Source organism: Salminus brasiliensis, chromosome 1 (genome assembly GCF_030463535.1).
Source record: "Salminus brasiliensis chromosome 1, fSalBra1.hap2, whole genome shotgun sequence".
NCBI lineage: Eukaryota > Metazoa > Chordata > Actinopteri > Characiformes > Bryconidae > Salminus > Salminus brasiliensis.
In genome coordinates this window covers 80,271,781-80,287,183 of record NC_132878.1, presented here as the reverse complement: position 1 = coordinate 80,287,183, position 15,403 = coordinate 80,271,781, and the positions used below count along the sequence as shown (strand labels likewise).

Here is a 15,403-nt window from a genome sequence, read left to right as displayed (position 1 = left end):
AATATACCCCCACTCTGGTCACCCTTTATCATTCTTTTGTTTCTTTTTTTTATAGTGTTGTACATGGTGTTCTAAACGTGTGCATCCAGAAAGTATCACAGTGCAGCCAACAATAAAGACAGCATACTACTTCATTGATTAAGAAGAGTGATACATTACATCTAACTAAAATAGATAAATCACTATGTCAGCCTAATGGTCAGGCACCAAATTCCTTTAAACGCTTTTGTTTAATATGATATAAGAATGTTCTTGTTATTGTAATTAGCTTAGCACCCCTTAACGATAAAGTTCAGCCTGCTAAACATGACTAACTAGGTATGTGAATGAGTGAGCTACAAGCCATATCCATAAAGTGCTTCACATCTAAAAATTCTAGATATTAAAATATCCACAATATCAGCACAACCTTGCCATCAGACTCGATCACAAATCAATCCAATTTGGCCTCATAGATGCTCACCTGACATTCAACTAAGATTCAACTGACTCTTTTATAGTTAGGGTTAGCCTTATGGTTAAGATTAGGTTTTAGGGTTGATTCAAGAGTAAGATTAAAGTAAGGGTTAGGTGTAGGGTTTACAGTCCAGTCCAGTCCAGTTGAATGTTAGCTGAATGTCAGGTGAGCATCTATAAGGCATCTTCAACGGACCATTTAAATAAAGTGATACCCAAAGTGTAACTGAATATGAGAAGTGGATTATTGATACATATTTTACTAGTGTCCCTAAGTAACTGACGACTGATTGTTTGCTTTACTTTAACATTTGTCCTACAATTAGCAATTAAGACATTTTGGCTCACACACTGACTGCAAAGAAACTCATTTCCATGTACACATTTACATGCCACCTGGACACTCTCATAATTCCCCGGAACCTCACATCATGCTCACAGTCATCCAAATCCTGATTTTTCCCATGATCAACCTCAGCAGAGTTTCAATCTTCACACATGTTTCTAATATACTTCCCTGTATCTAATCATGTCTATTTCTAGTGTTCAGTGTGAGGTACTGCCACTGTTCTGTGGCATACCGAGAGTTAGTCCTTGGCATTTGTTTCTTTTGTCTATGACCTGTTTTTGATCCTGTGAATCTCTTTTTAAACATCATGGTTTTAACTTGGTCTAACTATAGTACAACTCCTTGGATCCTCTATTAATTCTGTGAGTGTCTGAACAGATTTACCAACATTACAACTGGCACAAACAGAAACGACACGGTTGACACAAAATCAAGGAAAACATATGGCACCTTTAAAAGCACACATGTCCAATTCCTTCTACAAACCTGATAATACAGGTAAATAAAATAAATTACTTTACAAATTTGACCATGTAGAAAATAAGACTGCAGTGCCTTCAATACAGTCTCAAAAAATGAATATTTTCTAATCTAGTTTCTCATTTACTGTCTTTCAGTGATTACAATTAGGCATCTGGCTGCTTTGCACACCCATGCCCTGAAGTAACTGAGCTTTCCTCTACTGAAAATGCTTATACATTTAGGATATGTGATATCTGGGGTTTATTTTGTTATTGAAAACATAACTGAATCTTGATCTAAATATTGAAATATTATATATATATAACACCACCACCAGTGGAAGAATGTTTTAGCATTGGCCAACACTAATGAATACTGTAGTCTATGCTTTGACAAGAACAGAATATAGTAAGTAAGGGCACATATCCTGCTGTATAGATAGTGCAGGCTGAATCTCTTTCACTGAGGGTCATCTGGGCAGAACGAGAGGAGCAGGGTGGTGCTAAAGTCAGACTGATTCTTAAACGTAGTCTGCTTCCAGAAATCGGATAATGACCCCAATCACCCTGCCAAAGCTAAAGAGGCCTGTTTAAAGAACAGAGCAAAAAAAATCTCAAGAGATTCTAGTTAAAGCTGCCCACAGTCGGACAGAAAATCAGTAAAGAGGGTGGGCCACTGCTGGGCCAGCCACAATTTTACTGCGGTTGGCCAGATTTGTGTGGAGGAATGGACACACGCTGCCTGGCGCTGCTTTACTGCTGCTTACAAACTCAAAAGTATTTTTAGTAGCACTACAAAAAATGCTTAAAGCAGATTTTGACTGGAGCCTCAATTACATCTGTACTCTTTTTAGTGTAATATGTAAATATGGGTCAATGACAGCAAACTTCATTTGTCTTATTATGCTGCACTGCACAGAACAGGGCTTTTCAAAGGGGCTCCTGAAACAACAACAGACGTTACAGTGACACATCCTAGTTAGTGACTCATTTGATCTTTCCAGCAGATGTACTTTTAACAACACTACAAATTGTAAATGTTGAACATTGCAGCTTTATGTAAAGCAATGTAGTTGTTGGAAAGCAATGCACAGTAAACACTGAGTCATATGCATGTTAAAGCACAAAATAAATGATGCTATCTGTATGAGAAGTGACTTTCCATCAGAAATGGCACAATGAAAGAAACAGGGAAAACTGGCAGACACAAGTTATCAGAAGTCTGAATCAATCCGCTTGCCGAACACCTCCAGCTCCTTACAGACTAATCTCACCGTCACACACACACACACACACACCAGTACATCATATTTCTGTCGTGCAGATAAAGCACAAAGCACTCCTAGGCCATGAGATACTTCAAACAAAGATCCAATCAGAAAGTTGGGTTTGCTGACACATCAATTGCCATATATTTGCTCTGAGGGAGGAGGTTAGCTGCACGCCAATCGAGCGGGGCCCTCAGATAAGCAAGTCATAATATTAACACACAGCCTCCAGACTACAAGCAGGAGAAACTACAAATACAGGCTCTGTAGAAGCAGTGGTTCTTAGTCCTGGCCGTAGGGAGCCAGCCTCACTAGCCAAGGGCCCTGCCTCACTAGCTTTTTGATAACTTTCAGAAGTCCTCAGTCAGTAGTGCTGCTGATTTGACTGGAGGGGCGGGGCTTTGTACTTTGTCGAGTTAGGTAGGACTCACAATCTGTGCTATGCAGTCAGTAAGCAGACATAATTAGACGGTATAACTATTTTTTGATGTTGATATTTTTACTGTTTATGACGAGTAAACCAGTTTGCTAGCTGCTAGGTCAGTTGCGTGGCTATGTGTAAGTCAAATAAGCCATGTGAACCACACCAGTTCTTAACAGATTTTTACTTAGTGTGCAGCACTCCACTCTTGTGAGCATATAATTCAGTATAGTTATAATATTTAAGTATATTTTGGCAAGTAAGCTAACTTGCTAAATTCACCAAACCAGAGGATGTTTTGACAGCATCCTTCTGGTCCAGGCTTGGTCTAAAGGGTAGTGGAATTCCATGACCAAGACTGAAACCCAGTCTGCAGTTTGTAAAGTTGTCATTTTGGAGATAGAAGATCTTTGCGTGACAGCGACTATATAACTTAAGCTTCATTCATTATGTGCTTCCAGATATGATCTAGTAGATTGCAGAGACAATGAGTAGATTGTAAACAATGAGTGTGCGACGAGAAAGGTCAGTCAGACAAAAGAGTAGGCAACGAAACCACATATGAGTTGTGATGTGATGTGATGACATGTGATGAGTTGGAGAGCTCAGGATGAGGTGGTGTGGTGATCATCCAGCATCCTGACCTGACTAACTCTCTTGTCACTAATTGTAATTACTCCAACAAAAGCAGGGTAAACACATTTGTAATACTCTTGATACTGTTTCTAAAGAAACAATGAATGAGCAAGTGTCCCAGAAAAATGATCTATTATATTATCTAGAAAAACATAATGATCAGATCAGATTCAATCATATCAGTATTAGTTAATACTCAAAATTAAAGTAATCAGCTAAGATCAGGGGCAAAAACCTGGACTGGGGCATCCCCTCTTAGCTCCATCAGTCTCCTTTATCCAATAATAAGACTAAAGAATGCAATCATTCGATCATTGTGCATCAGATACTTTATTTGTCCCCTGAATTATTCCCTTTACTTCAGAGACAGTAGCTGTGAGTACTTCTTAATGTAAGAACGCAGAACTAAGATAAACCCTCTGGTTGCTAAATCATCTCTCTGATTGTATTCAAGTCACACTGACGGTTCATTTATATGACTTAATGAAACAAAGGCATTCTGTTGTGTTGATTGTCATGCTATGAGAATGAGCTCATTATACAACACAGTAGGTGATGCTGTAACATGGCTGCTGTGTGCTGCCTGTAGGGGGCGCTGCTGCAGACTCACCTGATCTGTAGCGTTCGTCCCGGGTGCCAGAGGAGCGTCTGCGGTGGTATCGGGAGGCGGAGGAGGGGCCCATGGGCGGTCGGCGTTCGTGTGCCATGGATGCTTCCAGCCCTGAAGGACAAACAGGGAAAGACAGAGGGAGATAGAGAGAGAGATGGAGAAAGAGGGAGAGAGAGAGAAAGGGGCGATTATGCAACCTAGCAAGAAGCAGGAAGCACTGCAGGCCTGCTTTTATTACTTATTCACCTCGCACATCTCTGCATCTACCGCTCTCGTCCTCTCTCTCCCTCACTCATACACACCCCGCTTGGGGTGTTTTCTGCTTTTAACCCCCCCCCACCCCTTTCTGCTACAGCCTTCAACTCCTGCGCACCTGCCTCGGCTATTTCCATTTGCATTCCCGATCTCCTGCGACCTCTTTTCCTCTTGCTCTTTTCTTGATTCCTTCTTTTCTATTTCTCACGCCCTCTCTCTTCTATGTATCTCTTTGTCCCTAGCTCGGTCACTGCCTCTCCTTCTTCCTCTCTCTCTCTCTTTCACTCTCTCTCACTCTGTTGTGGGTAGCTATAACTGCTGCAGAGGCAGAGCGTAGATAACCTGCTTTAAGGCTTTCAGTGTAGGTATATAGAGCTGTGGGCAGGCTCGATGGATCCAGGGAGCTGCTGTGATGCAGTGCTGTGATGTTCCAGCAAGAGAAACCTGATCAGAGCATATTTTCATTCATTTGTTTCCCTCTTTCTCCCAATTTGGTACAGAGAAATAACCCACCCGTTGGTAGGTCCCCTTAGAACTAGCAACATCCGACACTAGGAGGGTAAGGACTTAACACGTCTCCTCTGACACATGCGAAGACAACCATCACCTCTTTTCAAACTACCACTGGTGTGACATGTTGCATGCTGGGCATCCAACATGTTCTGAGGAAAGCACGGGGTCCCCCGCTTAAGAGTGCACCATCTACCCACCCAGCGAGAGCACAGCCAGCTGCTGATGGCAAAGCAGCATGACTCAGGATTCGAATTTGTGACCCCCAGGGCATTAGACCGCTGAGCCACTCTGAGCACAACAACTCTGATTTTTAACCCACAACAAGCTCAGGGCCCACTAAAGGAACCGCCAACATTTTACAACAGAGATCTAGTTCCTTGCTTTAAGAACTAGTTTGTTTGTTTTGTAGTCAATGTAGTTAGTGAATTCTATCAAGTGATACGTAATGCAGTGAGGGAGATATACATATATATATATATATATATACTGCACGTACACTGCACTATCCAAGGGCCCGAGAGACACAACTGGCCTGGCTCTCTGTGGGAAGGTTGGATGGAGCCCTCCCATTACTCAGCACAGTGCCACCCAACGCGATCGTCTGTTAGCTGACGTTACACAACTGGCAGTTACTATTCTCCTCCAAGCGTGTAGAGTTGTCCAATGCCATTGCAATCTTCTGTGGCAGCATGTTACATGACTCAGTGGAAAGCTCCCACTCAGTCTTCCCCCTCACAGCTTGGTTTCATTGTATGTGACTGTGGGAAACCTTTCTATAGCATTCTAGACAGCAATCAGCAGCCCAATATAGCCGACCTAAATAGGGCTGGCTTTGCAAACTTCCGTCTACATGCCCAAGTGAGCAATCTGCAGCAGTACTATCTACATAAAAACACACAAATCAGCAAATATTCAATATCAAAGTAAAGACTTGTGCCGGGCCTGGAGGCAAAAGAAACTGAACGGAAATGTCCTTACTTACTGCACACCTGGGCTGTAACTATCGATGGGTTTTAATACATTATGACGCTGCACTGCTGTGTTGTGCTTCTGGGCTGCTGTGCAAATGTTGTTGTCTTGTTGTCTGGCATCCCCCAGGCTGAGGGACACGTGCGCTCCTGCCCAGCTGCTCCTGAGCCAGAAATCAATTTCATCTCGCAGTGTCCAAGCCCTAAGATTTATTCACTCAGGCACAAAGGTGAGAGAGTGGAACCAGCCTGGATGATGCATGGATGTGCAGTGCACTTGACAGGGAGCTAGAAGGGGATGGGTCCAAGTAGCAAGCCTTACTATGACGATGCCCAGCCAAAAGACCTATGCTTCTGCATCTGACCTGACCTGACCCCTTAAAGTAACTGTTTAAACTGGATGGAGGCACACTACGTATTGGGTTTGGTGAGGCTCGGACATCATTTTCGAATATCTTTTGAGCTTGGGTCACGTCTAAGTTTCTCATTTAAGTTTACAGTTAGTCTGCTTTAGTTAAACCTTTTTGAAATCTTGATTAGGCTGTTCATTTAATTACATCAAGGCGGATCTTGTTGCTACAAGGTCATTTAAAATGTGCTATAGTTAGGAATGTGGAGTTTTATTAAGGCTACAGTTTGGTCCAGACAGAATTTTATCAGGCTATAGTCAGGGTCAGACAGACTTTATTGGACTGCAGTCAGGTTTAGATTAAACTTTGTCACACTGCAGTCAGGTCCGGCAGAAATGTATACAGGCTACAGGTTCAGCAGACCTCTGCAGGACTAGCTGGATTCAGACAGTTTCAAAAAGCATTTTATTAGACTACAGCCATATTTCCACAATTCTATTGAGCTACAGTGGGTTCAGACAGAGCTTTGTCAGACTACAGTCGGATTCAGACAATTCTATTGAGCTACAGTCGGATTCAGACAGAGCTTTGTCAGACTACAGTCGGATTCAGACAATTCTATTGAGCTACAGTCGGATTCAGACAGAGCTTTGTCAGACTACAGCCGGATTCAGACAATTCTATTGAGCTACAGTTGGATTCAGACAGAGCTTTGTCAGACTACAGCCGGATTCAGACAATTCTATTGAGCTACAGTCGGATTCAGACAGAGCTTTGTCAGACTGCAGTCGGATTCAGACAGAGCTTTGTCGGACTACAGTCGGATTCAGACAATTCTATTAAGCTACAATCGGTTCAGACAGAATTTTGCCAGGTTACAGTCAGGTTAGCTTTGTCAGGTTATAACTGGGTTTGGACGGAGCGTTGTCAGATTACAAATTATCCCAGACAGACTTTTGTTGGACTACAGTTGGGTATAGGCAGATTTAGTCATAGTACAGTTGGGTTTAGGCCTAATTTTGCCAGACTACCGTTGAGTTTAGACAGAATTCCAGCAGGCAACGGTAGGATCCAGACAAACGTTTTGACTACAGTCAGGTTAAGACAAAGCTTCGTCAGTCCATAGTCGAGTCCGGACAGAATTCTGTCAGACTACAGTCATGTTCAACCAGAACTTTATCAGACTACAGAGGCGTTCAGAGTGAATTTTGTCAAACTACAGTCGGGTGTGGTCAGATCTTTGTTGGGATAATAAAGTCCAGACAGAACTCTGTCAGACTACAGTCAGGTTTAGACAGAATTCCACCAGACAACAGTAGGATCCAGACAAAGCTTTTGACTACAGTCAGGTTTAGATGAAAGGCATGTAAGGCTGCAAATGGATCCAGACAAAATCTGTCAAGCAGAACTACAGTCGGGTTCAGATTGAATTTTGTCAAACTACAGTTGGGTGTAATCAGATCTTTGTTGGGATAGTCAAATCCAGACAGAATGCTGTCAAGATACAGTTTGGATCAGACAGAATTTTGTTCTGGATCTGGACTTCCAACTGGTTGCAATCAGATCCAACCTGAATTCTGTCAAGACTCAGACTGCACTTGGGTTCAGATTGAATTTTGAACTTTTGAAACAAAACTTAATCAGGTTACAGTCAGGTACAGAACATTTTTATTGGTAAATATACAAATATGGTTTATAATACTCTGATTATTAGTGGTATTTGAATGTATCAATCTGCAGTCACAAAATATTACTCAGCCCCAGTTCAGGCAGACCTTTGCCTGGCTAGTCAGTTTCAGGTTCACCAGCACAATGTTATTGGGCTATGTACAGGTTTGGATCAAAATCACAGGGGCAATTAAGGCTCTACTCTCCTAGTGAGGGCCATTTCCACCAATCACGTCTGATTGAATTAACGTTTTTTTGCCCCGGCAATTACCCAAAGTGCCCTGCAGAAGCAGCCCCAGCTCTGCATGGGTAAGTGGATGCATTTAAAGCATTTAAAGTCTTAAAAAATGCAAGTCGACTGTATTCATCCTCTTTGGAAAGAGACTACTGAGGCATGGTCTGTGTTGGCAGGAGGGGGGTGTGGAAAGGGGGGGGGGCAGTCTCTATCTTGTGTCCCACCCAGGCTTAAAAACAAAGGGAGACCGATCAGTCTCACGTGTCTCGTCTTTATCATGCTAACAAGTAATGTCGGTCGCGTCCGAACTGAAGTGGGTCTTATTAAATCTTCGCTGGCGGACCTGGTACGGAGCCCAGAGCGATCCGGGAATCAAACTGTTGTCCATCCTTGTAGCACAGGCACACTGAGCTGCAGCCATGATGTCATATTTTACTCACAACCAGACAGAGGACATGCTGGCTGCCTGTTGCTATGGCGACAAACGCTGCTCTCATCAACAATGCAGTCGCGGTGTACAGTCGCTCGGCTCGGGTAGGGAAAAAAGCCTTGAAATGTCAAATCACCAGTTAAAAATAAAACCCCAAGGACTTCAGTACACACTGGAAAGGATGAAATAGTCTCTTCCAATACACACACACACACACACACACACACACACGCACACACAAAATGGGCCGTTTTTCTTCGGACGGCCACGGACAGTGACACAGGCTCCAGAGATGAAACGAGCAATTACTTTGCAGAGGATCTCTCCATGCTAATGGCGGCGGCCTGTTCCCATTACGTTCCGACTAATGGCATCTCGCAGTTTGAGGACAAGAGGTGGTCAGCCTCCAAGGGCTGGCAGGGCAGAGATTTGCACACATATTGATGGTTTTACATGTTTTATGGAAAAGGTTGTGCTTACTTACTAACCACCTGTTTTAAAGGATCTAAATGAATTCTATTTTTTTGCCCAAAGTCCACATATAAAGATTCATTGACTTCTTAAACAGGCTCTTTTTGCTATTATCAAGTCAAGTCAAATTTGTAGAGCTTTTAACAACTGACATTGTCACAAAGCAGCTTTACAGAGATCCCAGTCCAAATCCCTATTGAGAAAGCCAGAGGCAACAGTGGCAAGTCCCTCAGAGCGAGAGGAAGAAACCTTGAGAGGAACCAAGACTCAAAAGAGGAACTCTTCCTTCTCTGGTCGACAGTGAGCAGCAAAATAGAACAAGACAGTTGTGCTACTGAGATGAATTACAGCAACATGCAAAAGTCTGGGCAGCCCTGGTCAAAATTTCTGTTAATATATAGAGAGAAAGTGAGATTAGACAGACATTTGAAGGGAGATTAGTGCATTATTTTTGTTTTGTACAGTGTTACTACTCAAACCTTGCCTCATTACTCAGCAACCAGCAGCTCCTCTAAAAAATTTAAATAATTGATGCCCACAAAGCAGGAGAAGCCTATAAGAAGATAGCAGAGCATTTTCAGGAAGCTGTTTCCTCAGTTTATAATGTAATTAACAAATGGCAGTTAACAGGAATGCTGGAGGTCAAGTTGAGGTCTAGAGATTCCAGAAACCTTTCTGAGAAAACTGATTATATGATCGCTAGAAAGGCAAATCACAACCATTGTTTGACTGAAAAACACCTTAAAGGAGATTTAGCAGACTCTGGAGGGGTGGTGCACTGTTCTACTGTGCAGCAATACCTGCATGTCCATGACCTACACATGTCCTTCATGGAAGAGCCAGAAAAACTTTCCCTGAGTGTCAAAAGTTTATTAAAATATCTAAACAACCCTGATGCATTTTTAGAAATAATTCCTGTGGACTAATGCAGTGCAAATATAACATTCTGGTGTATTTTGGGATACTATAAGGTACAGAGGTTATTGCTGAGGAATTAATTAATTAATTAATTAACAATTACTACATTTCTGAGCTTATGATTAAAAACCTTTGCTTACAAAACAAAGTTGAAAAAATGCAAATAAGAACACTAATAAAAACAACAACAATGGTTAATATATTAACATTTTTCCATTTAACATTTATCCTGATTTGAGAAAAAAACATGCCCATGAGTTGCTGCTGTGCTGCTGTGTTTGGGGGGAAATGAGGAGATGCTCCTTCTGAATTCTCTGCTGGCAGCTGAACCCACCTCACCTTCTCAAAATGAAAAACTCATCAAATCCACCGGATTCATGTGAATGTCATATTCATCATTCATTAAATGAGAGTTTGACCGAAAGCTGATAAGTTTACAAGGTATAGGGTCAAAAGTTTGAACACACCTGGTTGATTGTGTGCTGATCATCATCTTAAAAACATGTGATTGATTTTGTTATTCACCCTTTAAAATATATTTCACACAAGGCTTTTTTCATGGAGAGAGCTCCTTATTTAGTGCAGCAGAACAAAAAAGTAAAGCTCCAGAAGATTATAACAGTCCAAACCCATGTTAAAGCAAGGAGGGCTTTCTGAGTACCCTTTATGAAGCCCTGAAGTCAAGCTTATGAAGAAGTCTTAATTCAAGTGCAGACACTCTCTTATCAGCTCAGAGCAAGCGGGGGCCAGGGAGCAATGCGCAGAGAGCTCCATTAGCTCCACGGCTGGATAAGGTTATGGAATGCTCAGCTTTCCTAATGAGGCTTTGAAAGGGCTACGAGAAAAACTAGGCAATTACAGTATCGTTTGACAAAAAGAATCCAAGAGAAAGGAGACAATGTGGTGGAAATAACCCTTTGAGGAGCTGAGCAGAAGATACCTGTGAGGAATTGCCCTGACTCCCCGCTCTGGAGAAAACGTACGCCCAAAGCAGCTTTTCAGCGGGCTCCTGGAGGAGGAGGAGGAGGAAGAGGCGAGGAGGAGACACCATCTGCTGTGCAAGACGTGTCTCCCTCTCTCTGTCTCTCTCCCTCGCTCAGATCGCTATCGCTGCTTAACTCTCTGGGCGCACCATTCTCCTGGCTGAGATAAGCTCTCGCGTCCCAGCAGAGGGAGGCCAAGCTGTGAGCAGCACCAAGAAATGTACCTGGAGGCTGTGGAAGATAAGCTCCGAGTAGTTTTGCCCTCTTCTTCTCATAGCCTTTCTGTGTGATGTCACCTGCAAAAGCGGAAGAGAGAAAAAGCCAAAATCAGAACAAAAGGCACTGAGTACGTCAGCGTTCAGTTCAGCTGTGAAAATGTGTCAAACTACAACACCGGAAAAAAAAACATCTCTGCAAAAAATCCAACTTACACAACTTCCCCCTCCCCAGATGTAGTCAGAGATCTGAGATGTGTTTGATGTCTAATTTTTGCTTCAGACATCAAAGCAATGCACTGCTACATTGTTATCTGATTTATATTTATGGTTGCGCATTGCAAAGCAAGCTCTTAGCAACACCATAGCAACCACCTGGGATACCATAGCCACCATCTATCAACCATTTCTCAATACTGTAGCAACCACCTGGGATACCTTAGCAACCACTTAGCAACACCAAAGCAACCAAGTCAAGTTAAATTTATTTGTATAGCGCTTTTTACAACTGTTGTTGTCACAAAGCAGCTTTACATAATTAGTAATTAGTAAAACACCCCAATCACCTGGTATACCATAGCAATCACCTGGGAAACCATAGCCATAGCAACTACTTGGGAGCTGTGATGCCATAGCAACCACTTAGCAACACCACAGCAACCAGCTAGCAACACCAAAGAAATCACCTGAAATACCAAAACACCCACGTAGCAACACCATAGCAACCACTTAGCAAAAACAGTTTCACCCAGTTTACCACATAGCAACAGCCTTGCAACTGCCTGGATATGGGAACTGCCTAAGCTGTGCGATCATTCAGTGTTTCCATCAGGACATGCAGTTTTCTAGTCATCGTCTTCTGCTTATTCTTATTTTTTTCTGCCAGGTTTTTGCTGCATAACTCATCCACCGTTTTTTGAGATGTTGACACCGTTCCAATTCTAGACTGTTCAGGCTGGGTGTGCAATTTGGGCTTGTATACAGCTTTTTGATAATGGCACATTGTTTTCAATGATATAGCAAAATAGCAAAAAGAAATTTACATATTTTTTTATGCAAAACTTAGTGCACCCTGCTTATGCCACAATGATACAAATACTAGTAATATCTAACCAACTACATCAACCACTTGCCAACACACTAACAACCACAGTAGTATTATACATGGGGAGGTGGGGTACTGTAATTATTACCTCTAACTATTATTACTACTATTAACTATTTATTATTTATTAGTAGTAGTAGTAGTAGTAGTAGTATAAGGGTTATAAGCTTGGTTAATGCTCATGTAGAGTTGGGCAATATGGTATTTGGTTCACAGCTTTTATAAGGGCATAACTTCACTTGTAAACAGGATCATCAAATCTTACCACCCATTTAATTTTTTAGTGCCAAAAAGGTGTATAAATCTTTTCTCAGTTGTGCTGCATATTTGAAGAAACGATTATTCTGCCGACAAAGGCTTTTCAATTAGTTAAATACTATTAAAAGTGCCATATTTTGCAATATCCTGCAACAAACATAAATGAATAACAAACTGTTAAATACTAAAAAAAAAACATTTTTACTAGTGGACCTAGTCTGTGTATATGGCCTTTTAGAGGCCTTAAAAACCTAAAAGGAGTTTTATTTTAATGCACTGAACATGTGTTGCATAATGGAAAACACCATGATATGATTAATGTCTTTATTAAATTACTTAATATGAATATAATGGATACAAAATAATCACTTAACAACTATGTGAGAATTGAGACACCTGTGTGGTGATTTAGAAAGGCATTCTGTACGGTGTTAATTTGTGAGGAATTGCTTGTTAGCTACATTAGCCTTCAGAGCAGAACTAAAAACATTGGGTATGGGAAAAAATGTGCAGGTCTGATTTTTGGTCAAACTATTCCTGAGCTGAAGACAAGGTGGTGAGGGGCTGCACGTCAGTGAGGCTCTGGTTTGGACGCCTGAATGTGTGGCATCTTTCAGGAAGAAGAAATCGTGTGAGAGAACGCAGCACGATCTGTAATGATTAATGCAACAGGGCTTCCTCTGTGACTCCTGTCACCAAGCATTAGCCACGAAGGCCTTCTCATTTGCCTGGAAATTAGGAGAGGATCTGGTGCAGAACAGACAAAGCATGCACAGTCTTGGGGGGTGACAAACAGCAAGCATCTAAAGACGAAGAAGGCAGAGTCTCTTCTTTCTCCCTGCCCAGGGTACCGCTATTTAAAGTACAGTTCAGCAAAAAAATCTATTAGTTCATTTTTATCACTTGTTCCAAATACAGTCGATCAGTCAAGGCATGTTTGGTGTGCTGTGTTTATTTCTTCAGTTTTGGAGCCATGAGATACATAACAAGTAATCAAGGCATACGTCACAAATAACTAGGGGTGGCTGATATAGTAAAATTATATCATAATATTTATTTATTGCAATATTTTGACACAGACAAATATGCATCAGTAGCAGTGATTGAAACTACTCTTCAAATACCCTCCTATATTGAGTACAGTGACTTATATTCAACATCTGCTTACAATTAAACAAGACTAAGTATGGTCTACATGGTCTTTCATTAGTAATTGTAATTGCTATTTATTGGATTATTGATTGACAATATAGTGTTTGTACAATTGTCTTATTATTTCTTATTTTACTATCAATCTGTCTTTTTAGTTGTAAATTCTTGTTTTTACACCTATTTTAAAGAAACATTATGTAATCTTTTTATCTGAAAAGAAGAGCTTCAAAATCACTGTGATGCTCCACTGGCTTAGAATACGGAGAAAAGCACTACTGTCATACTGCCACACCGGCTTGGCACACTGTTAACTGCACTATGTAACTTTGCAGAATCGGGCAGGATAGTGCTTGCGAGAACTGTGTAAAACTGTGAAATATCTGGGAATACTACTGTACCACATCGGTCCACATGCTTTTTTTGCTTTCAGTGCTTTTCAGGGTGTGTATCTCTCAGCTCATACAGAAAAATGTGTCCTTTAGTGTTGGCTCACTTTAGTGGTGGTACACTTTCTTGCTGTAAGGGGGGGCTAGGAGCAAGAAATGCAAGTTTTCCATAGTGTTGCTTTGACGCTTTGTCACTTTTAAAACACTTTGAATTTCAATTTGATTTGTATGAAAAGTGTTTTATTGTATATATTATAAAAACTGACTGCAAGCTGAAATCAACAGATTTTCAGACTTGCTTGGGTGGTTTTTAACACTGCTTGACATTTTGTTATCTATAAAAATGTAGCAGTAAAAAGTAGCTGAACTTGCACAGCTAAAAACAAGCATAGTCTCCACTCTGCAGCATACAATTTGTAGATGTTAATAGACACAATCAAAAACTACACAAGCCAGGGTATGTCAGACCACTCCTGAATTTGGCACGCTCTGAATCAAGTGTATGATGACTTAGCAAAGCAATTCACCCAATGCTAATTTGTGTCCATAGGCTTCCACAACTTACTAGCTAAATTCGCCTCCTAGCTCCAGCGCAAAACCAAACAAGCACCAAACACGTCTTGGCAGATCAACTATATAGAAAATTGGATTCTTCACTGAACTAGTCCTTTAACCGACAACCTGCACGGCTCTTGAGGAACTCTTTGAAGAAATCCAGTAAGGGGGCCTCGTTTGATCCCTCAGGAGTTTCTTAGTTGGTAAGCAGTAAAGACTCGCTCTCCCCACTCTGCTCCATCCCTCTCAGTGTAATGTCGTTCTTTAAGCGTCACGGCTGCAGAAAGAGGACGGGGATGGAGATGAATCAGGTTTGTGGGGACTGAGGATGAGAGAGGAGAAGACGAAGAGGTTTTTAAAAAAAGACTGGATGATTCATTTCCTCACACCCACACGCCGCCAATCAAAAGTCCCTCACTTGTGTAGCGTCTCCTGCTCCACGAAGGAGAACCAGCATCTCTGTTCACCCCCTCCTTCCTCTCTCCCTCCCTCTCTATCAGTCGGTCTCTCCTCTCCCTCACTCGTCCTCGTAAATTTTGACACCTCGGTAGCACAGAGTGAATTGAAATGCACGCCGCACTCTGCTTGTAAAGGGAGGAGAAAGCGGCGGCTCCGTGGAATGTGCTGGAGTTTCAGAGGCGGCCATATTCCAGAGGTTCAAAAGCAATGCGGCTAAAATCAATCTTCCTCTTCTATATTTTAAGCTAAGAATTTCATCTTACTTCAGTATATTACACTTT

At 41.7% G+C, this 15,403-nt stretch overlaps 1 protein-coding gene across 10 annotated transcripts in view; it reads right to left on the bottom strand.

The window, feature by feature from the left end:
- dip2ca (disco-interacting protein 2 homolog Ca) overlaps window positions 1-15,403 on the bottom strand; it is a 149,018-nt gene that overhangs the window by 72,102 nt on the left and 61,513 nt on the right. For 9 of the 10 annotated variants that reach the window (XM_072690605.1, XM_072690620.1, XM_072690613.1 and 6 more), the window contains exons 2-3: window positions 11,217-11,288; window positions 4,202-4,312 (exon numbers count right to left, since the gene is read on the bottom strand). In XM_072690605.1, the coding sequence (XP_072546706.1) occupies window positions 4,202-4,312; window positions 11,217-11,288 (183 nt within the window). The remainder of the gene's footprint in view (window positions 1-4,201; window positions 4,313-11,216; window positions 11,289-15,403) is intronic. The other variant, XM_072690631.1, reaches the window with a different exon arrangement.